This window comes from Leptidea sinapis, chromosome 5 (genome assembly GCF_905404315.1).
Source record: "Leptidea sinapis chromosome 5, ilLepSina1.1, whole genome shotgun sequence".
NCBI classification, from domain to species: domain Eukaryota; kingdom Metazoa; phylum Arthropoda; class Insecta; order Lepidoptera; family Pieridae; genus Leptidea; species Leptidea sinapis.
The window spans coordinates 12,214,371-12,238,978 of NC_066269.1; the positions used below are offsets into that span (position 1 = coordinate 12,214,371).

A 24,608-nucleotide genomic window follows, 5' to 3' on the forward strand; every position below is an offset into this window, starting at 1 on the left:
AAACTTTTATAATTGGGAACATTATTTCTCTTTTTTTTCACATTATTGTTTCCTGAAAATCGATATTTATATGTATATACTCGCTACTTAATACCAACATACGCCTTAAGATACTGCAACTCGTGAGAATCTGTGAATGGCTTTCTGTTATTTTATCATGTATCTATTATAAAGTATTCAGGTGGAAATTCTCCAATAACATAAATAAATAAATAAAGATATATTACAGGATTTTTTAAACAACCTGTGTAAAGTGAAGACAAATATAAAAAAAATAATAGTCATCATTTCATCATTATTTACTAAATTAATTAATGACCTCCTATGAATAAGAGTTTTCTAATGAGAGATTTTTTGACAGGACATAAGCCGCAGTACCAAATATTCAAAAACCGACCAGGGTACGAACGCACACGCAAGGATTACATACTAGGGATGTCTACTTAAAAAAGATATCGATTTTAATCGGCTTCGTCGCCAATAGTGTAAATACTATTACAAATCTCACTGCACGTTTCATACTAAATTATATTTCAATTTTTATTTAGGCAGTCCCGCCATATAATATATACTCTTTGATCTAGACTGTAGTGTCGTTATTGTGAAAAATTAAATTATTCTTTGATAATTGATTATAGTGTTTAAATTCTATTTGATATATTCTTTGGCCTTTGCTGATTGCTCTAGTGTTGGTCAAAGAGTACAATAATATATAGGGATTGGCCTAAAGGTCTAGAAACCAGGCCATAAACTCCAAAAAAAAAAATATATAGGGAATTATATGGTGTTGGTTTTAGCGATCAAAATATTAGTTACTTTGTGTTTGCTTTTATTTAACATAATCGTAATAACTTATTAGTGTTTATGTAATTTAAATATAGTGTAATGTCTGCACAAAATGTGAACGTTTGTGATATTGGGGAAGATGTTAAGGAAGTTCTCAAAAAGTTTCGTTTTCAAAAACACACTTCGAACAGTGCTCTAATACTAAAGGTATTTTTATAATATTTGATAAATATCTTAATGATACGTTCCACAATTTTATTGACATTGCTTTAGTATTATCCGTCTTACAAAATATCTTTACTCATTCCCATTCTATGACCAAGGCTTTGATGAAATTTTATGCAAGATTCTTGGAAAGTTTTTATTAATCTATTACTATTAGGTACATAATATTATATTTCTTGGTGTTTGAATATATTCTTTGTTATTACCTACTACCTACTATTAAATTAAAAATTGAATTGTATTGATAAAATTCTGATTTGTCATAATGTATTAAAAATGAATGAGACAACTCTAGTAAGCAAGACAAGAAGGTAATTGCCAAAAGCAAGCAAGAGCTGGTTAGGTTTTATGTTGCAATAAAAGTATACCATTCAATGTTGCCATGTTTTACAAAATGCTATATAAAGTATTTAAGTATATATTGCTTGCACCAAATAAAAAATTTCAAATTACATTTCATGAGTTAGTACTGAACTTATTAAGTATATCAAATATCAAAAACAAAAATAATTAAATAGAGTTTCCAAAATCACTGTGACAAAAATGTAACAATATTTATTCTTTGTTATGATAATTTAATATATAATGTATTATATATCCTGAGGGTGGTTGAACCATTCCCAATCTGTGGTATCATTAAGAAAGACATTTATTATATAGTAACCTTAAAAAATTATATTACTTTATTGACATGCCAGTATCTTGAACAGACTTTAAAAAAGGAGGAGGTTCTCAATTTGTCAGTATGTTTTTATTTTATTTTTATGTTTGCTATCTCAAAACTTTTGACTGGGTGAACAGATTTTGATAATTCTTTTTTTATTTGAAAGCTGGTGCTTTCCGTGAGAAAACCATAAAAGTCTAAAAAATTCTATACAATTATGTGGATGATAAATTTATGACTAACTCAATATCGTTCCAACCAATTTCTATGACTCTTTTTTTATTGTAAAGGATATACTTCAAAGACAGTTTGGTGAGAGTTTGGCTGGCTTCTGCTTACGGAATCCATGAAAAATTAGAGAACTTTTCAATTCTTAGGAGCAAATTAACTATACTAGGCTGAATCTTTTTATCTATGAATCTTTTTTATTCCATTAGGATATTTAAGTTATCTACCATAGTTATGGTCAAGACTCCTTAATGACTTACAGTTAGGGTGCAATTTGTGGCAGAATTTCTAACTGTCTGTAATCAAATTGCAAAGTGCTTACAATCATTGCTGCATTGAAAAATTTAGTATATACACATATTTATAGAGATAGTTAGTGTACATCAAATTCACTAAAAATTAAATAAATAAAAAAAAATTAACAAAAAACAAGGAATTTCAAAAACACCATTCCAAAACAATAGATATAATATGCATTAAAAAGTATAAAAATAATTGGGTATTTTTATACAATCTAATTAATTAGTCTAGTAACAATTTTTGTAATTTTTGGAGTTGGTGTCATCCAAGATAGGTTTGTTACTACATACATAGTTATAAGTGAGATGTGCATTAGTCGTGAGAAGGCGAGAGGTTAGAGTTGGGTCGCAGCGGGAGGACTCCGATTCCAAATATAACAATAATCATTACTAGAAATAGATTTATTAATTAGATTGTATAATAATACCCAATTATTTTTATACTTTTTAGAGCATATTATATCTATTGTCTTGCAATAGTGTTTTTGAAGTCATTTGTTTCTTGTTATAATTTTTTTTTGTTGCACCACTTAACAAATATTGTAACTGAAATTATTTGTAAAAGGATGAAGTTATAAATGTTTATTTGAGTGAGTGGTAGTGAGTTTTTTGCTACTTCTTCTCATTGGGGCTCAACCTTTTCGGAAGTGGTGGTAACTTAAAAAGAAAAGAAAGTTTTTCACATTAGTAAAAACAATTAATAAATGTTGACCTGATATGAATGATATGTATCAAGTGATCTTGATTTGACTTACATAATAACCTGTCGGCGGAGTTTCTGTATTGTAGTTAGGAGTCAAGTTAGAGACAAAAGTATCCGAAAGATCGGCTTTTACATATGCAATGTGGACGAGGGTGAGGGTGTCATTCCACATTTGAAGCTGCGACAGGGACGGCAGGGTGAAGTTACGAAGAGCATCTTTTGGTAAAGCTCAGAAAATTTATGTTCCAGACAGGTACTTCGAAAACTACTCACCAATTTTTACGACGTGCTTAGATATCTAACGGGTGATTTGCCGCTTAAATAAGCCACCCAGCTTCAGTCAGCTGCTGCATTTATTGACATATCGAACCAGGGCTGTGTCCACCAGTGGGTACTTTACGGTGTTTCGTGTGAAAATATCCATGCCCTGTAGTATTACATCTGCCACTGCAACGGCACCGTCTCTAGGATCATTCAAAAGGAAACAAAACCTGCCTGAAAGGTAGGATGCAAAATAGGAACACATCTTAATTCAAATCCCAATCTGCTGAACCTTCTGCCCAACCTTCTCTTTAATTTGCACCAGGTGAGTAACTTGCCTTGTGATAAACTGCATGTTCATTATTTTTATCGAAGAACAAATTCGTCTTACTTTGTCATTTAACTTAGTTCCGTGTGTGCGCAGGTTAACCGCGACAAGCAAGCTCTGGAAGTGGACGAGCAGCTCGAGGACATCGAGCTGGAACAGTTGCAGGACATCCTACCTTCGCACCAGCCTCGTTTCATTGTGTACAGGTCAGCTAACTGAAAAGGAATATAACTAAATGGTCTTCAGTTTCCAGGTCACACAGGGTGGTGAGGCTGAAATACATTGTGTTGCGCTACAAGTTAGTCATTTTGTGATGGATTAGGAATCAGCTTTTTGTTTCCGAAGTGATGGTAGTAATTATGAGTTACAAAAAGAATTACAACTGGTGGTAAGCAATACCTGCCACAACAATACCTATATGGACTCAGAATTCTTCATTCCACCCAATATTCTGTGGGGCATCGCAATTGCTTGTCACCTTGAGACATAAGATGTGAAGTTTGATTAGCACCAGTAGTTTCACTGACTACTTGTTCCTGTTCTATACGCTCTTGAGAAAGCGGTCCTGATTGTCAAGATGTTTCAATAGGGGCACATGTAATACGCGTCAGATCTCTCTCTGTTAGAGATGCACGGGGCCGCCCATAACAGACTTCAACTGATCAGTCCATCGTATAGGTGACCTTCTACGCGGTCGAATGCTCTCTACTTTACCCTGGACGACAAGGCGTTCTATGGACTTTTTTTTTCTCAAAATTAGGGAAGTGAAGAGCAGGACGTTCAGCTGATGGATACACCCTGCCCATTACAATGCAGTGCCGCTCAGGATTCTTGAAAAACTCCAAAAATTCTGAGCGGCACTGTAGGGCGTATCAATTACCATCAACTGAATGTCCTGCTCATCTCGTACCTTATTTTCATAAAAAACCAGCAGGCAACTTCTGCAAAGAAGGTTTAAATAAGAAGTAGTCTACTACACTGTAGTGTACAAGGAGTGTTGGTAGGAGTGAGGCCACTGTTGTAACAGCCTGTGTTGTTTCAGCTACAAGCTGGAACACAGTGATGGGCGCAGATCGTTCCCGATGTGCTTCATATTCTACACGCCCCGAGACGCACACATGGAGCTGCAGGTATTTCGCCAGTGTTTTCAAGAAAGATGAGGACAAACATATGTACGGGTCGCCTGGTGTTAAGTGATCACCGCCGCCCACATTCTGTTGCAACACCAGAGGAATCACAGAAGCGTTGCCGGCTTTTAAGAAAGGTGTGCGAGCTTTTTTAATGTCTTATCGTCCCGGAAAGACCGCTAGCTAATACTAGTGTTTGTTAAAACTTTGTGTAAATAAATGTTGTGTAATGTCAAAATGTGCCCCAAACAGGACGCTTTCGAGACATTCCATTAACGGGCTAATAACACTAGGGTTTCATACTGGAAGGAGAACTGGGGGGGAAGTCTGTCAGCGGACTGTACCTGTCTTATAAATGGCAATAAATAGACAGATGAAGTTGTAACAGAATGTTAACATATACATTGACATTTACAATATTTTCTAAAACATTATCATTTGATTAGAATAAATGCTTACATTTCCAAATAGTTTTAGAAATCTCTAGATCATTCTGAAATTTTCTAAAACATACCAAATCATTTTAGATTAATTTTTTGCGCCCAGACATAGGGAAAGGGCTACCCTCCGGGATAACGACGGGAGGGAGGTGGTGAATGCTCATGCATACCAACACAGCCTAAGTCTGCGTTGGTTATGTGGGGCTCACGTAAAACCTGTGGTGAATGCTCATGCATACCAACACAGCCTAAGTCTGCGTTGGTTATGTGGGGCTCACGTAAAACCTGTGGTGAATGCTCATGCATACCAACACAGCCTAAGTCTGCGTTGGTTATGTGGGGCTCACGTAAAACCTAAGTGCCTACCCACTAAACACCACCTGAGGTTGGCTTTGGGCAAGTGCCCTCTAAGCCTTCATCGAAGGCTACCTCCTCTTGGGGAGAGAGAGGCGCAAGCGGCACTCCCTATGGAGTATCCGCTGGGATATAGCACAGAAGGTGCTATCTAATTGGGACTAGTGACATCAGAAGGATGATCACAAACTAGAGAATCTAAATGAGTCTGAGGCGAAGAGGCGATCCAGGTCAGACGAGAGTTGGTTAGGGTGATCGGTGAGGGTGTTTCTGGGCCTCCTGACTTGGTGACGTGTAGGAGGGGGGCAGTATAATCCGCTGCCTCCTTAATCAGGGCATTGGGGTGATTGTCTGGGGACTGAAAGAAAGTTTCAGACAAGCGCTTAAAGTGTTGTTGGATGGTGGGGAGCTCTAAGTCCCGGTGAAGATCTGCGTCTCCGACGCACCAGTGAGCATTTACAGCCTTACGGCAGAAAATGGATTAGACCGTTTGGAGTTTATCAATAATGTTGAGTTTCGCATGAGCGAAGACTGGAGCGGCGTAAGTCATAACCGATCGAATGCAAACCTTGAAGAGTGTCCGCTTATTTCTAATAAAATTACTGTGCCTACTTAACATACTGTTTAGGCGGTACAGCTAGAAGCAGGCGATGCTGGTCACCTTCCGGCCGTAAGGCTTGAAGGTGAGCTGAGAGTCGAGGGTCACACCCAAGTACTTGGCTGTGGACCTGAAAGGGATAGGGGAGCCTAATAGACGAATGGGTCGATCCTGGCAGAAGCGTCTGCTCTTTAGATCGAAACGGACTGCGGAGCTTTTATTCGGGTTGAGTGTCGACGCTAGGACGCTAGAAAGACGTCGCATTTATAGACGTCTTCACCCTGTCCACCTGTCACTGTCAACAATATATAGATAACTAGCTTATATGGCAAACGTTGTTTTGCCATATAAATTATTTTAAGTGGTCAACCGTTTTTTATCCGCTTACTTAACAAATCCGACTAATACGAAAAAGTCTATCATTCTTCGGGTTAATATTTATATAAATACAAATTCAAATATTGTTATTCAAATCCTACTTTTTATATCATTTATTGAATGTCAAAGACGGTAGTCTTCATCAATCATCATAGTGGTAACTATGATACTCAAAAAATTGCAGTTTTCTATTGGTAACAGAATTTTCAATGAATTATAAACGCTATAGTTTGAAGGGATGGATAGGTAAGGAATGTAAAAGTTATAGGAAGCTACTGCAATATGCTCCTACAAACTATGTTGGTAAAAATACAAACGAAATAATCCCTTTAAGTCGATAAGAGATGGCGCTATTTGTATTCATTAGTAACAATCGCATTTCTTTTATATTTTGTTTAATTCACACTATAGTTTTATAAATTATAGCCTATTTGTTATTCTGGTGTGTAAGCTCTATTATTGTAAAGTTTCATCAAAATCTATTCAGCAGTTTTTGCGTTAAAGAAGTTCAAACATACATCCAGACATACAAACTTTAACATTTATAATATTACTAGTAGGATTGTTTGTGTCCAGGTTATGTACGCAGGCACACAGCGCGCCCTGGCCGCGGCAGTGGGAGCACCCCGCCTACTGGAGGTGCGGGAAATAGACGAGCTTACCACCGACTGGCTGCACGACAAGCTCACACGGTAGTCACTCCACTCCCAACACCCGACACCTGTTTATAAATCAAGATTAGGGAAGTTTTATTCAAATAATATCTATGTAGATGAAGCCACAACCTGAGTGTTGAACAAAGCATACAAGATTTTATGATGGTCACTTGAACGGTTAGCTCAGTTGGAAGAGCACTCGGACGAGAGGTCGTGGGTTCGAGTCCCGCATCGTTCATAAAATTTTGTTTCCGAATTTTATTAATTTAATATCCTTTGTTACTTGTCAGGCTGAAATCTATAGCGCGTACGCAGACTTTACTTACGTAAAACTTAGCTGATTGTGAGCTTATCATAATCTTTGTTTTCAAATCAATTACCAAGTAGGTCACGGAAATGACACTTATGAATGTCAAAAAAAAATTCTTAGTGAATCTACCGCTACTTCGTAAAGGGTTGAGCTAATGAGAAGAAGTAGCAAGAAACTCATTGCCACTCTTTTATATCGAGATTTACATTTAAGTAGATCGGTTTACAAATCATTTCAAATTACAATATAATATGTAAAATGTAAAATGATGCAACAGACACTCAAACGTCAAATAGTCAATGTCTTTGTCTTTGTCACGAGTAAGTCAAAATAGTAGTATACAAAAGTTATTGAGTACAGTAGCTGCATCATCCACATACACCATAGATAAATAAATAAATAAAAAAAATTTCGGTTTGCGTTCTTCTAATTACGCTATATAGATGTTCCTTTGTGTACGTGCGTCTACTGCACTGACCTCTACTATATACCACTGGACTGGCGGCTGTCAAAGTGCTTTTGTGCCCGTTTGATATTTGCCATTTTGGCGCTGTTGGCCATGTAGTGAGAGTCTGCGGTACTAAAACTAGTGTGATGACAGCCTCAGCAAACAACGATAGATCGTGGGAAACTATTTACAAAAAAAAATTGTGTACTTTATTACGGAAAAAATAAATAACACGGAAAACGAACGAAATTAATTCAAAATCTAAAAATACTTCAGTGTATTTAACGTTCCTTCGCAGCCATTTGTATTATATGTCAAAATTAGTTCTCTGGACGCTCGCGAGTGGCGCTTCAAAAAGCCATTAAATAATTTCTGTCAAACATATGGAACAGCCTATCCATTGGTATTTATGCAGGTCAGTGGTCTACTGTCATTAGGATGATGTCCTGCCACGTAACTTATTAATATTGTTATTAATGACTTATGTAACAATGATAATGATAATAACACATTTTGTATTTATCACCTTGTCACAGTTGTAATCCCATTACATTTATTATTATATATTAGCTGATGGTAATTGATACGCCCTGACCATGCAGTGCCGCTCTTGATTATTGAAAAACCCAAAAATTCTAAGCGGCACTACAATTGCGCTCGTCACTTTGAGACATAACATGTTAAGTCTCATTTGCCCAGTAATTTCACAAGCTACGGCGCCTTTCAGACCTTAACATTTAGCACAACTTTGTAAAAAGTTTATCTTTAGTGAGAAGAAATAGCAAGTAACTCATTGCCAGTCTTTTAAATCAACATTCCAAAAAATTTATCATAAATTCATATATGTCCGAAATTTTAATAAGTACCAATAACATACGAAATTACAAATAGGTGTTTTAATTTATTTTAATGAATAGTCTTCTATACAGTGTGTAACAGAAAGAGGGGGTTTTAGTTCAGTGTTTGGACGTGAGGGGGTCGAGTTAAGGCGACTCTAAATGCCAGCGACCTTGAGCGATATGAGTTCACGGCTGCCGGCCCGCCATCTATGTAACAAAGCCAATATTTTCAAAATTCTTGCGTGGAAAACAGTTTATATGCTTACAATCCTCGTTATTCACTACTAATCTGAATAAATGAACCTACACAAAAAAAGTACAAGCTATAAGAATAACTTTTCTGAGAGAAGTATCAAAAAATGCGTCACGCCATGCCAAAAAACTTGTTTAACTTCAAAGAAAAGTGGTAGTTCAAAAAGGCTCGGCAGTGTTAACTATAACCAACAGCAAGCATTAGCAACCTACAAATAAGACTTAAGGATATGTGTAACAGGATTAAGTAGTGTTCATAGCTCGAAATGCTATACTTTCACCACAAAACTTGTCTAAAAACACCATGTTTTGCGTGTTTTCTGCTTACTCTTCGCCTTAAGAGTATGTATGGAATGGACCCTCTTTGAGTGAAGGAATGATACTTCAAACACCTTTGATCGATCCCTCTGTAGGAACATACGTTACCGCATAATATTATGGAGTTATTTGTTTTATTGTGAATGTGTATATTGAGAATGTAATATATAAATTTGTCATAATTATTATCAAGTAATATTTTAGTGTGATAATGCATTTATACTTCTATTTAAAAATTAAGATGAAATTATTTTATAACAATATATTTACTTCAATGTAAGTTCGTTGTTTTATTTCTGTGCCTCATCATATATATATACAGGATGTCCCAAAGCTATGGGACAGTACAAGTAAAGTGAAGGGAAAGTACCTTAAATATCGTAGATAGGTTATTTTACTGAAAGAAGACTTTATGTTATTTTTAAAAGTTAGTAATTCTGCATTCAAAGATTTTCTAAAAAATACTAGCCTCGTCTGGGAATCGAACCGACTGAAATGTAAAAAAAACACCCCTACTTTTATGATATGTACATATGAGAAAGTAGTCAATTAATTATTTTTTTGTAAATAAATTAATTGAATGCTCAAAATGTGATCCCCTGAACTTTGGGACATCCTGTATATATATAAGAGATTTCCACGTATATAGTCACTCATCACGATATCTCTGGAACCATAAGGCGTAGAGACTTTACGATAATCCACCCACCAGATTTTTTTTATTATGAACAGAACGTTAACGTCTGTCGGGTCAGCTACTTAACAATAATTGCACTAACTGCAGCATTTTATTTTTTTCTAAATAGCGTTTCAAAGCTAAGAAAGAGTATAACTTAAATTTTTTAATCAAAATTGCGTTTTGACATCGCCATATATATCTTCTTAATATATATAAATTACGTGTCACGTTGTTTGTCCGCGATGGACTCCTGAACAGATTTTAATGGGGATTACTTCATGGAGTGCAGTTTAGTCTAACTTAAGAGATAGGATAGTTTTTATTTCGATTTGGGACCCATAATTATTTTTATTTTCAATATTTGTTTTGTATGAACATATTTTTTATGAGAGAATTTAGTGACGCACGGTTTGATAGTTCCACTGTGAAACAATTTCATTATAACAACAGGGAGCATTTTTTTACGAAGTAATTCTTGATGTTTTGAAATATTATTGGCAAATTCCTATAAAACAGTATTTTTTTTTATTTTCTACAAAACGTCTGTCGGGTCAGTTAGTACTTATATAATAAGAACTGTGCACTAGATTTCGCGACCTGAACATTCATACTGTTCTGAACTGTACTGTTATCCGTACACCTTATCGTAGAATACGAGAAACGAAGTCTTCTGGAATAGTAGTCATTCAGTAGTCTAATAAGTCAGTGTATTATTGTTCAAGTGAATAAATAAGTAATATCGTAATCCGCAACATAAATTGTTTATTATAATGCTCCGCCATCTGCAATAGTATGTGCCGCGAGGATAATATAATAATGTTCAAATATGTACGAAGGGAACGATGGCTGGTCCATGCGTCAACACGTCTGCGTCACGAGTGCTGCTTGTGGTGCCAGGTCGACCTGTTATAGTTAATGAATCATTGTATTTGTTGGATGCAATTACTAATTGTGACAGTAATCACGACCATCATGTTCACGAAGCATCGTTCCTTAAAGGCCGGCAACGCTCCTGTGATTCCTCTGGTGTTGCAAGAGAATGAGGGCGGCGGTGATCACTTAAGACCAGGTGACCCGTACGCTTGTTTGTGATCCTTTTCCATAAAAAAAATCCTTACTCAATCAATGAGTTCAAGCTCTAAAGGTTGATGCATCTAATATACGATAATTTATATTTATACATTTAATTCTTTATTACTTTTCATGAAATAATTTATTTTATTTAAACACGACTCATATATTGGATGCACCTTACAGACTAATTTGTTATGTACACCTATTATAGCCATGGTAAAATACTCTATTTGATTGAAGAGTGGCCGTTGAGTTATGGTAAATTCAGAAATTTAATAGAAATATTTGTAGCGACGATTCAGCAGCGCTTAGTTTAGGAATGTTTGAATAAAGTGTATTTGAATTTGACTTTGAATATAATTTGAACCTATGACGACCCCTATAGCCTACTGGTTAGTGACCCTGCCTACTGAGCTAGAGTGTGTGTGTTTCCGAATTATGGATGTTTATATGTATTTATGTATGTTTAAGTAAGTATATTGTATAAAATAAATCATTGTCCCGCACCCATCTAGTTAGGGCAAGATTATATTAAGTGTAAGAGTGTGTCAGTTACATGAATATGAACCTAGACCGACCTTTCCCAACACTCTCGTATGCATAATATTATTTTCTCACCTTTATTGACGAACTGTATAGCCGAGTGGTTAGCGATCCTACTAAGCTAGAGGTCCAGGGTTCGAATCCCGGTAGGTGCAAGCATTTATATGATGAATATGGATGTTTGTTTCCAAGTCATGGATGTTTAAATGTATTTATGTATGTTAAAGTAAGTATATTGTATTAAATATATCATTGTCTTGTAACCCATAACACAGGCTATAATATGTTTAACTTGGGGCAAGATAATTTGTGTAAAAAGTGTGTCAATATTATATTATATTCTGTGCTCTCAATACGTCAACGTTAACTTCGTTTCATCTGTTGCAACTTTCTGGAAATTGCGTTTCGCTGTTCAATCAATATAAAACATAAATAACATTTTATTATACTTCGTTCAGTTACCGTGTTGCAGGCAAATGATAGCAGCGTATGTTACTGTGTTTATTGGAGGTTTGTGTTGTTTTAATAAAATATGTAAAACTAACAAGTTCAACAAGTCACTGTTAGCTCAAATATCCCAGTTGATAAGCCACATGAGTCCAATTGTTAACCTATTATCACAATTAGAATATTAATCCTAGAAGTGAGGGTTATCACTTTAAAAACATAACAAATTGTTTAGATCTACAATAGCGACATCTCAAGTCAATCACCTAATATGCATATTGGGGTTGAGCAGTCAACTGTAAACTAGATCCTGTAGATGAAGCCACAACCTGAGAGTTGATCAAAGCATACAAGATTTTATGACCGTACGTCACTCGAACGGTTAGCTAAGTTGGAAGAGCACTCGAACGGAACGCGAGAGGTCGTGGGTTCGAGTCCCGTATCGTTCATCAAAATTTTATTTATGTATTAATCCTAGAAGTGAGGGTTATTACTTTTAAAAACATAACAAATTGTTTAGATCTACAAGAGCGACATCTCAAGTCAGTCACCTAATATGCAAATATTGGGGTTGAGCAGTTTGTCAACTGTAAAGTAGATCCTGTAGATGAAGCCACAACCTGAGAGTTGAGCAAAGCATACAAGATTTTTAACGTTCGTCACTGGAACGGTTAGCTCAGTTGGAAGAGCACTCGCAAGGAATATATAAATTTTATTTGTGTATTAATCCTAGAAGTGAGGGTTATCACCTTAAAAACATTACAAATTATCACAAGGAGGGTTTGTGTGTATGTACCTACCCAATATAAACATTTTTATCGGAATTGTTTTAATTGAGACTAAAAGAAAATGGCTAATGGATACTTTCTAGGTATAATATTTAAAATTTTAAAAAAAACAACTGACTTAAAAAAAAGTATTCCAAGACATTAATAATAGTTAATATGCACTAAAAAGTAAGAAAATAATTCTAGAACTTAATAATCTACACAGTTTTACAATTCTCCTATGTAAATTGAAATGGAAAATATTACACTTGGTACATAAAATTTAATCAAATTATTTCGACAATATAATGTAGTTACAATTATTGTTATTTTTGGGATCGGTGACATAACCCCATAGCTGGTCAAATTTTAATGGGTGTAATCATATAAAAATGACAAGTAGTTTGGTCGTATCATGATGTTAACCAGATACTGCCTACATCTCCCTATTTCTGAGTGGCTAAAGATATGTGTGGTTGTCATCGATAAAAGACGCTATCCTTTTTAATTGGTCAGTTCCGGAACATTCTCTTAATTTCTTGCATAATGCTTCACCTTACTAGTTGTTGGCAGTAGAGATCCGATTCCAATGTTCTGTTCGGCGTTAAAAGCTCATATGAATAATGCCAAATTTATTATATATTAAAACTAGCCGTTCCCGCCTGCTTCGCTGGGCGAATTTTAAAAGGAAGGAATGCTGGAATTCGAAAAATATGTATGATCCATCTAGGATAAATTTCGCATCGAATGGTGGTAGTTTCATGTCGATACGATCAGTGGTTTAGGCGTGATTGAGCTTCAAATAAAGACCATTTTCATTATATATGTATGTAGATTGTAGATATGACAGATCTGAGGGTCCACTACAAAAAAGGAGCAATAAAACCTGACCTACAGCACTGACATTATTGTCCCGAGACAGCCATGGTGAGCGTGTCCGAGCCGCGCAGATACGACCTGGAGGAGGAGTCCAAGAAGATGTACGGCCATGACGTCAGATCCGTGTTGGACAAGTTCCGGCGGACTCCCGATTACGTCACGATCCTGCATCAGGAGGTGAGTGACGTGTCTATCTCGGTGAGAAGTCCACAGAGCTGCGTTAACATTTTTTTAAATGGTTTTTATATCGCCAAGTTTATTTATTTTTTATATTTATCGCCACACTAAGACCGACTCCTAAAGCTGATTTTGTTCATAAGAAACGGCAAGAAACTCAGCTTGTTTTAAAATAAGGAGCGAGCTCTTGACAGAGGGATCTGGTTGGTCTTAAACACACACACACACACACAACTAACACGAACACACTAACAACGGAACACAATACTAACAGAAACAGTGATTGTCAAGTGCGGTCTAAAACAGTGTGGGTATCGAAAAGGGAAGTACCTACACGCCAGCGGGGACTTACGAGCAAGTAGTGACGCACGCGAGCTTTGTTCACCATCTACTTCACTGATTTTTTATGAAAATAAGGGACGAGACCAGCAGGACGTTCAGCTGATGGTAATTGATACACCCACCCATTACAATGCAGTGCCGCTCAGGATTCTTGAGAAACCCAAAAATTCTGAGCGGCACTACAATTACGCTTGTCACCTTGAGACATAAGATGTTAAGTCTAATTTGCCCAGTAATTTCACTAGCCACGGCGCCCTTCCTACCGAAACACAGTAATGTTTACACATTACTGCTTCACGGCAATAGGCGCTTTTGTGGTACCCATAGTCTCGCCGGCTTCCTGTGCAAAGGAGCCTCCCACTGGTAAAAACTGATCCGACCAATTATTTAAAAATATACCTATAATACCTATTTAGGTTAGGAACATAGTAGGACCATTACGATTTGATTAGAGTTAAATGAATTTCTGATGTTTGAAGTTGACGATCAGCTGTTTCGTTATAAGTTCTGGCCCTACCCTACCTTCTGACGTACTTTAACTACCACGATTTTATAATACATTCTTTGCCACGATATACATAATAATACTACTACGAGTAAGATCTAGGCTAGGTTTATTGTTGTTGTAGTTTATTTATAACATTTGAAATGTCATTTGATAAAAAATAGAGTATAGGCACATACCTAACTGGTACCTAAATATTATTCAGAATAAATTATTATTTATAAAGAAGACAACCCTAATGTCGTTAGAAGAGGTAAGAGTTACACGATTGAAAGAGAGGCAACTAATGTGTATATAACTGTAGGTAATTAGTGCTGTCCGATCTGAATTGCACTTATTGGACGTAGCAAGGGAATTCCCCATTCTTTTTCAAACAACAAATCAACGATTTGTATACACAAATAATGTCATAAAACTGAATTTTAATTTAATTTCTGTGCATAGTTATTATGATTATATTTTCCAAATACATAATTTCCATTCGCAGATCGCGGCATTGTACGACCACATGCTCATCAACGAGATCCAGAACAGATACTACTTCAACAACAAACTGAAGGAAAAAGTGTTCACGGTGGTCACCGGCAACATTACTGAGGCACCGTCTGCCGGGGCGAAGTTACGAACCGAGGGTGTCACTTACACGTAAGTACCTATTTTACATAATATCCGAGCATTATTCTATGAAACAGAATTATAAACGGGCTTGCGGGTAAGGAATCACTTCTGCCTCTGTTATTTCTGTATTCAATATGTTTGATAGAAGGTTCATGTTGAAGATCCGAATAACAGGACGTAGGTAAATGTTGAATAAAAATACTCTTGATGTGTCACGTACGGTCTCAGGAGCCAACGATCCTGGCTACACGTCCTCGAAGCTGAAACAGAAATACTGCTTTCTTACTACTTCAGCATTGCGACACAACAGTCGCTGTTTTGCCCCATAAAATTAAAAGATCTCGAGGATATAATTTAAATCTCGGCACAGTAACACATTTCCTCGTAGCCTCGATACTCTTCCTTACGTATTCGTCTGAATAGGGCGGTATAAAAATGGCATTTTCTACGATGTTTGAAGAGTCATATTTTCTTATGTCGTTAGTTGATTGAAAAAAACAAAATGAAAAATTGGAATACGTTTGTATGGAATAACGCTGCTAGCGTCCCTTCTTAACTTTTGAGTTGAGAGTAGGCGCGCTAGCGCAAGCAGGGAATAATAGCAATAGATCCTAGGATTTAAGTGCATTTTAATCCCCAAATCATAATAATAATAAGTAAACTCCGGAGCCAGTTCGGGAAAACAACCGTGCCAAGCTCTACTGGGACCGATCTATTATCACGGACAGAACTATCACTGATAATAAGCCTGATTGTGTTGGTAGATCGGTCAGGCGTTTATTGTTGATATCATCGTTCCGTGTGATGATAACCTTGTGAAAGCGGAAATAGACAAATTGTCGAAGTACCTAGACCTAGCAAACGCGGTCACTGACATTTGGGATGTTGATTCAACAATAATTGTCCCAATAGTCGTTTCCGTAAACGGTCTTATAGCAGAGCTTCGTCCATAATTTCAAGAGGCTCTCCCTTAATAACTGGATTAAGGCTCAGTTACAGAAAGCAGCTGTTTTGGGAACGGCACGCATCGTGCGGAAGTTCAGTCTGTTGCCCTAACCACCGGGGGAATGGTCGTGAACCAACGCCGGCGGGACTCTATTTTTTATATTTATATTTGTTATATGTTTTTTTTTTATAAATATGTTATATATATAAATGTGGGAAATAAGATAAAATTATAATAAAGAGTATAATAATAATAATAATTGCCCCATAAAATAGCCGATCCTCATCATCCTGATGTAAAGAATCTTCCCATCGGTGGTATTGTTAATACAAGTACCTACTTAGGGACTGATATAATCAGCCTAATAGAATTTTCTAATCTAATGCACACACATACGCGAACGCACAAATAGCATAAGAATCCCAGATTGATGTTATCTCATATCAAAACTCCAACGGTCTAGGTAGTAGCCTTTCCAAAATCTCGCTAACCAGCCAACTGCTTTGCAAGATCGAAGGTTGAGGGGATACATCTTTGTAGTTGTTCTGCACCGCTGTGTCTTTCATTAGAGGTCTTCGTTGCATTAGTAGGTAGATAACCTTATGGAAGATACAAAATACTACAGTCTTGTGGGATTTTAATGCTTGGGCAACTGAATGGCGTAGCGGGACCATAAAATAAAGGGGGCAGATATTCCTCGAAAGGTCTAGAAAGGACTGGACGTAGTTTTCTATAATAGGAGTCACGCAACATTTTTACAACGTAAGAGGTGAAGCGAACTTGATAATGGACGTAACCTTTGTAAGTAGTCTACTTCCAAAGTAAATATCAAAGGGAAAATTACGAAGACCTATAAAGCTGGTTACAACCAAGCCAGAAACATGTTTAACTATAAAATATAGAATGAAAACCAAAATTCTTGGATAAAAAACAGGCAACTTTTATTTCGAAGCTTTTGGAGCTCCACAAATTAAAAGGTAGCCTGATCTAAGTAATGCAATGAAGCAAACTTAATTATTAAGTTGCTGGAATACGCGAAACTAATGTTGATGGATTTGAGACTCACACCTTTTGATTTGACGTGAAAAATTTGCTAATTGAAATATTATATGGCTGCTTGAAGAAAAGCCATTTGAGCCCTATCGAGTTGTATCGAAGGATTCCTTTGTTTGACTGTAATTTGTGGTTTTTTTACTTTTTTGTTTACTAGTTTTGTGCGCTCACAGGTCGCTGGTGGGTCCTCACCGCCAGCCTGTCGTCCGGCAACACACACACAACATGAGCGCCGTAGAGCGGCTGCAGACCTACGGCAAGCTGAGCTCCCTGCTGACGCCGGAGAAGAGGAACCACATGATGGACTTGGGCTTCGAGTACGCCGGGTGAGTAGTGGAGGGGACTATTAGTGAACCAACATATCTTGCATTAGGCGATTTTCAGCTAAAGCTTGTTTACAGGCCGATGCAATATGGATATTACGAGAGAGTTTGGGCGTTTGCCATATTTCATTAAAAAAGTATCCATGCGATGACTTGTCATGATAGCGGGTATGTTTAGTAAGTGAACCGATATTCGGCCTTGTTCATGAACGGCATTCATTGAAAGAATATTGAATAATTGTAATTGATAATTCGGACCCTGTCTTGTTCTAAATTGAGCCAACTCTCTCATTGGATTCTTCGAAAGGGCGGGTTGTATACACTGACTATATATAACTATATATATATAACCTCTCCCTCGTGCTCACTCCATCTAAACCTTGTTCGCAGTCGGTGGCCACTGAATCAATTATTTCAATGTATGTAATATATTAATTGAGTTGTAAGAAAACTAATAGTCGTGAAACACGCGTTTTGAATAAAGAAAATAATTATCTCCCTTGTACCGAACAGGAAAAACAAGATTTTTTGAGGAAGGGTGACACTATGAATGACGTGTTGTAAATTATAGGAATAGATAATTCCTTGTATATCTATATGAAAACTTATATTCTAGGTACGCAATACACGGCTTAATCAAATCGATGGAGCCGTCTGGTAAATCGCTGTCAACTCTTAACCCTTTTGTTGGAGATAACGCAAAGACTTCTTTCCATGATCATAATCATCATCAGGTATGAAAAGAACATGTCTTAAAACAATTTTTATGAGAATTAGTCATTTTTAATAACAATATGTTTTTTGTTTCAATGGCCCTGCAATTTTTATTTTCAATTACTCATAATACATTTTTAAAAGAAATCTTTATTATTGCAACCTTATTATTACTAGATTAGGATTTTTTATTTGAGTATTGATTACGTAAAACTACCGGACGTTACGTAAAAATACGAAAGTATACCCGCATCATATTGACGTCGGTTATTCTATAACCGCGCGTCAAAAGGTCAAAAGTCGGCCAGGCTTTACAGACTCTGGCAAAACCCAGGCTAACCTGCGGTAATAGTAATAATAATAATCTCGACCATCATTTCAAAAGGCTCTCGTTAAATAACTGGATTAAGGGTCAGATCGCCACGTTCTTCGCGCAATTTCAGAAGTTCAACATGTTTTCGTAGGTGCTCGCTCTACCATAACTAATTTGTCGAAGCCCGCCTACAGGTGGATGCAATTTACACAGACTTCTCGAAAGCATTCGACAAAGTCAATCACAAATTGCTGATCGCAAAACTTTCTTCCTTTGGTTTCGGTGGACCGCTCTTCTCATGATTCTCTTCATACTTAGTTAATAGATGCTCATAAGTAGGAATTAAGGGCGATTCATCCCATTTATATTGCGCTTCGTCAGGCGTCCCTCAGGCATCTATTCAAGGACCACTTTTATTTAATATTTTTATCAACGATATTTCCAATTGTATACTTAATTATAACTGTTGATATTGATAGGATTACTGATTGGTGTCAATTAAATAGCACGGACCTTAATCCCACCAAATGTTATTGTAATAGTTTTACACGTAAACGCAATATATAGAAAGCAAATATAAAATTAACTGTCCTTTACAGTAACTGGAATCTGTACGTGATCTAGGGATTACCATCAACTATATCAGTAGATCGGCGCGTATAATGCTTGGCTTCTTATAAGAAGCATTCTGAATACAGAAATGAAAAACCGTTAAAAAACCTTAAAACTAAAAACATATCATTCGCCTTTACGATGTAAACTCGAGTATGGGACGATAATTTGGAACCCCAGTTACCAAATACACAATTTTTTAGAAAGTATCCAAAGACGGTTCACACAATTTTATTCCACTGGACATGACAAAAAACTACCTTACTTATATATCTCGCCTAAAAATATTCAAGTTGTACATGTACATGCTCTATTGAAGTTCCCGCTTTGGAATGGGATGTAGGCTTGTTTGATTTGTCCTTCTATATCATCTTGTATTTCGTTAGATATTTTATCATTGAGTGTGATCATATTTTGATATTTTTCTCAGTTAGTATTCTTAATGTTGATGATAGGTGGTGCAGAAGCACAACACAATAAGATATAACAGTAGCAGAAGCTAGTGCTATCGCTGTATATGTTTATATGTGTATATGTTCAGATTTGTTTAGAATAATAGCAGAATGTTCAGAGTTTAAGTAATAGGCGATTTATGACCTGGTGCAATTTATTTAAGAAGCAGAAATCTGACTATTTAATAATCACAGAGGCCGTGACTGGTGACAATAATATTCAAATATTGTCACGAGAGTGGGTCAGGGATTGGCAATTAATATACAGCTTAAAGGAACGAGCCTTAATTTTCGTTCACTTCCACGTACTTGCAGTTCGCCTATCTGCCGCTGTTCCTCTTCAGATGGCGGCGCCTTCACCAGATCACAACGCACCGAACACTCGTTCTCTTCTATCTTCTCCTCACTAAATCACTTTCCAGTATTCATACTCTTCACTACTTCTTCATCTTTTCCCTTTCACTTTCGAGTCTGAACTAGAACTGCCGTAGGCCACGCTTCCTGCGGCTTATATACCCCGGGGTCTGTTCTATTTTCAAAGTGATTCTCTTCCATCTTTAAATTTTAATTGTACTAGAAATTTTAGTAAACATTTTTCCGCTGTTGAAACTTGAACTGTTGAAATTATCAATGCTTTGAAGTTTGACAACTAACGGTATGTACGTCGAAGCGTCGCCACGCGGCGAATCGATTACATATGTTTATCGTACTGCGCCCGGAACCCTGAGACGGAGAACAGTATATTTTCATGTATTGCGTGCTACTGCGCCCATATGTATGTCTGTACTCTGTGGTGTCCGCAGGTGTCAACGCGAACGGTCATCGAACAAAGCGGCGACGACGAGGCGAGCACACCAGATGTGCGCAACGCGCGCGGTCACCGGGGATACAAAAACCATTAAAACAACACATATTTATATTTGAAATACAAATTGTATGTTATTTTTGTTCAAATTTATTCTGTTTCCGTCAATTTCTAGTAAAGGCTAGTCGTGTTACAAATAAAAACGTAGCTTAAATGGCGCCTCTATCGGCGATTACACGCGAGCTCGATCGTGTGGAGGGCTTTTTCGCTTCTAGTCGCTCGTCACTTGTCGGTTTTTCGGGCACAAATCAAAGGGAATTCGCGTACCCACACGATCACCGGTCATTCATTCACTGGAGGGCAGAGCGAAGCCGTACGTACTTCGCATCGTCGCCGTAGCGGCGTTGTTTTGTTTTCCTTTTATTAACCGACTTCAAAAAAGGCGGAGGTTCTCAATTCGTCGGTATGTTTTTTTTACATAGCGCGAGTACGAAAGAATGTCTACAGAGTGGTAAAATGAAGAAACATTAAAATTCATAGAACTAACCGAAAATATATTATTATATTGGACGTTTTAGTTTATTTTATTCAACTGACAGTCAGCCGGTTAGCTGACAGCCTCTTTTATTAAAATTCATTGATTTAATTTGGCAGCTCAGTATGTAATTCTAAAATTTACTAAATACTTTCTTCTGATTAGTTAGTACTAATAGCTAACTGATAATCCACCCGTCCAACAATCCAGATATGCCAGGAGCTGGTGGTCCACGGGGTTCCATGATTGTTGAGAACTGAGGCTATTGCAACAATACTATAGTAATACAAATGATTTGAGATTTGCGTTAATGTGTTAATTCCGTCAATAAACTAAAGAATACTCGAATCATTTGTATAATTATGGATTTCCGCAAAGTAACGCCCACTTCAATAAATTTTCAACAGTCCTATAGTTGTTTTCAATCATACTAAGCATATTTTTTTAACCTAACTACTTACATCAAAAAAACATTATATAAATATTACATAAAACATATTCTACATATTATCTTAAAAAATGGTACAAAAAGGATGTATGTACGATGTACAGATCAGTTCAAACATATTTAATTGTCTATGTGACAAGTCCTGTCCAGATGGACGAACAGAACCAAAAAAAAAATGTCTATGTGACAGACAAAGTTATCAATTGCCAGACGCCAACAAACAATTATGGGCATAGACAAACTCGATTATTTTGTTTTTTTCCGGGTTCGAATCCCGGTAGGTGCAAGCATTTAAATGATGAATATGGATGTTTGTTTCCGAGTTATGGATGTTTATATGTATTTATGTATGTTTAAGTAAGTATATCGTATTAAATATATCGTTGCTTTGCAACCGCACAGGCTATGCCTAATTTGGGCCAAGATAATTTGTGTAAAAGTGTGTCAATATTATTATTATTATGTTATGTCTATGAAGACTTATATAGAAGATTGTATTTAACAAAATGGACAATATTATGACAAAAAAGGGTATTAAAATACCTTAAAAGGTATAGAAAATAATACAACATCAAAATATAAACTCCTTTATTGCTACAGTAAAATAATATAATGTCTTAACATAACTAGTTTATAAACTTGTTCATAAAATTTTGTTCCAAAATTAATACGTGGGATATTATCATAAATAAAATTTCAAATTAAAAGTTAAACAAAATACCTAAATTAAATTAATAAATTAACACAGCATAAAACATTGCCAGAAGTAAATTAATAACAAAAATTATTTCAGATGTTAGAGTTGAAAGCAAAATATCATTTTATATAAACATAAAATATGTACTTTACAAATATTACTCCTACCGATAAATATTAACACATTTTTTTTTGCTTTACAGCACATAATAACAATAACACAAGTTTGGATTTCTTTAGAGTCTAAAAAGATCACTTAAAAAATTACAATCAATATGATGCAAATTAGGCTCTGTTTATATTCAATAGTCAGAATAACCATAGATTAAAAACAAGTTTTCAAGTTAATTAACTTTTATATTCTCTACATGAACTACCAAAACTCCAGATTTTCTGTCATCATTTAACAAACCTGTCAGTATTTATTTAAGTATAGTTAAAATAATAATCAGCAACTACGAATCTCTATATTATTACTTATAAACCTACTTCTATAAAATGCCGTCATTACTAGTATATTAGTTAACTTAAAATACTTAATTACTGTTAAATTATTATAATTAAGATTAGTGATAAAATAAATAGTTGCATAACGTATTTAGCGAAACAATAACTTAAATATGGTTGGTTAAAATACAGAATGAATAAAACGACATTAAAGATTAACGGCCTTACAAATAAAATTGGCGTAAAGTTATAACTAAGCATAAACCAAGAATATGTAAAATGTATACAAATAGACATTTAGCTTACGAATGGTTTGTTCGGACGTATAACGTTTCCCGCGTTTATTTGCAAAGCAGCTTGTCATTAGAAAAACTTCAGAATTAACATTGTATTGACAATGTTGTCAACGATAATGTAAATATTTTGCATTTTCTTTGTTTATAATCTGTTATAACTTTATACCAAGTTTATTTGTAAGGCCGTTAAAATAAATCTTTTGCTATAAGCGACATTAACTGTTATTTTACGTATTATTTATTGATATTAATCATATTAAATAGACTTAGAATATAATAACGTACATAGAATATATTATAGACGATCTCACACCGATTGTTGTTTGAGCGCCATCTAGTGACAGTAGATGAAAACATCATAGCGCTCTTATGGTTTATATACCAGTGATATAACAGTCGCGTTCAATTCCTTAATTAAATATATAACTAAAACCAGGGTGCCAATTATCAACCTTAAATATCCAAATATTTAATCTCAAATTTGAGTTCTGGGCGGTGGGTTGTATTAGGAGTTTCTAAGTTTTTAACAGTTTCTAGACATTTAATTTAGTCCTGTGTCGTCCAGGGTAGAAGAATACGATGGACTGATTAGATCAAATCTGCTGTGGGCGGCCCCATGTATGACTGGACTGGAATGCCCTCAAACAGAGAGATATGGCGAGAAATTGTGAGGCCCATTACATCTGCCCTTATTAAAACTTCTCGACAATCACGACCACTCTGTCAAGGCGTATTGACCGAGAAGAAAGTCCATTTATACAAATTTGACATGTTCCACTGAATATTAATTCTCACACTGCGAATCTGTATAAGCGAAAGACTGAAAGTGACATATTATAAGTACTCAGATGCATTTGTTGTGTCAATAATGCAATGAGTATAAATATTGTAAGTATTAAAAACTATGAGTAGAAGGTAAGTACAGAAGTGTGGTTCCCTCGCACGAAGAGCATGGGCGGTAGATCTCGGCTCATCATCTCCAACCACGACATATAGAGCGGTGCTGACACCGAGCCCTGAAATAACAGTAGCAATATTCATAAATTTGCCATTTTAAATTAGTTTCACTTCATCTAAGAATAATATGTATTTGCATAAATTTGAGGAGTTCTTTCGATTCCTAGTAGATTCACAATCAGATCTAATTGTGGTATAATGAGAACAATGTGGAAGTATATATACCCTTTAAATTGAGCCCTTATCCAAATTGATCGTAAAAAATGGAATTCTGCGATATCAAACATTAAATTTCACATGAATGGAGAACCTCCACAATTTTTCAAGTTGGCTGGATATATTAAAAATCTTGATCAGCTATATTTCTTATTACCTTTCTTGGCATTGGAAGTGACATGACGACTAATTGTGCGTCTTTTGAATTTGCGAGCAGCAACTCTCGAAGTCTCAGCTGACGGTTGGTCTTCTCGTGAAGCGTTGCCAGTTCTGTTTGACTTATCAAGCAATCTACAATGTTAAATACACATTACATAAGCAGAAACATTATTGTTCCCACCTTATCATTAACACCATCGGTGATCAATTACACAATAACACCAGGTGACCAGTACGCTCTGTTTTGTCGTCCATTTTCCATAAAAAAAGATGGTTTATCTTAAGCTATATTGTAAAGAAGATATTATTTCTGAATTCTATTCTCTACGTCATCTTTTATACTGGTCAGGAAACATTTGATAGTAAATGTGCATGTTAAATTGTAAGAGAC

At 35.9% G+C, this 24,608-nt stretch overlaps 2 protein-coding genes and 1 long non-coding RNA gene across 3 annotated transcripts in view; 2 read left to right on the forward strand and 1 right to left on the reverse strand.

Moving 5' to 3' along the window:
• The first annotated feature begins 778 nt into the window (after positions 1–778).
• On the forward strand, positions 779–9,494 carry LOC126980162 (glia maturation factor beta). The gene is made up of 4 exons (XM_050829755.1): positions 779–993; positions 3,591–3,700; positions 4,537–4,624; positions 6,968–9,494. Exons 1-4 carry the CDS (start codon positions 886–888, stop codon positions 7,085–7,087), a joined length of 426 nt encoding a protein of 141 aa, XP_050685712.1. The 5' UTR covers positions 779–885; the 3' UTR covers positions 7,088–9,494.
• A 2,421-nt stretch (positions 9,495–11,915) lies between these two features.
• LOC126980163 (uncharacterized) lies at positions 11,916–20,602 on the forward strand. The gene is made up of 6 exons (XR_007732962.1): positions 11,916–12,020; positions 13,647–13,780; positions 15,115–15,272; positions 17,418–17,570; positions 18,184–18,301; positions 20,462–20,602. It is a non-coding gene; the product is annotated as an uncharacterized LOC126980163 (long non-coding RNA).
• A 1,417-nt stretch (positions 20,603–22,019) lies between these two features.
• Positions 22,020–24,608, reverse strand: part of LOC126980138 (bumetanide-sensitive sodium-(potassium)-chloride cotransporter) — a 104,005-nt gene continuing 101,416 nt past the window's right edge. Inside the window, exons 19-20 of the mRNA XM_050829713.1 lie at positions 24,216–24,349; positions 22,020–23,901 (exon numbers count right to left, since the gene is read on the reverse strand). Of these exons, the coding sequence (XP_050685670.1) occupies positions 23,788–23,901; positions 24,216–24,349 (248 nt within the window). The 3' untranslated portion in view covers positions 22,020–23,787. The remainder of the gene's footprint in view (positions 23,902–24,215; positions 24,350–24,608) is intronic.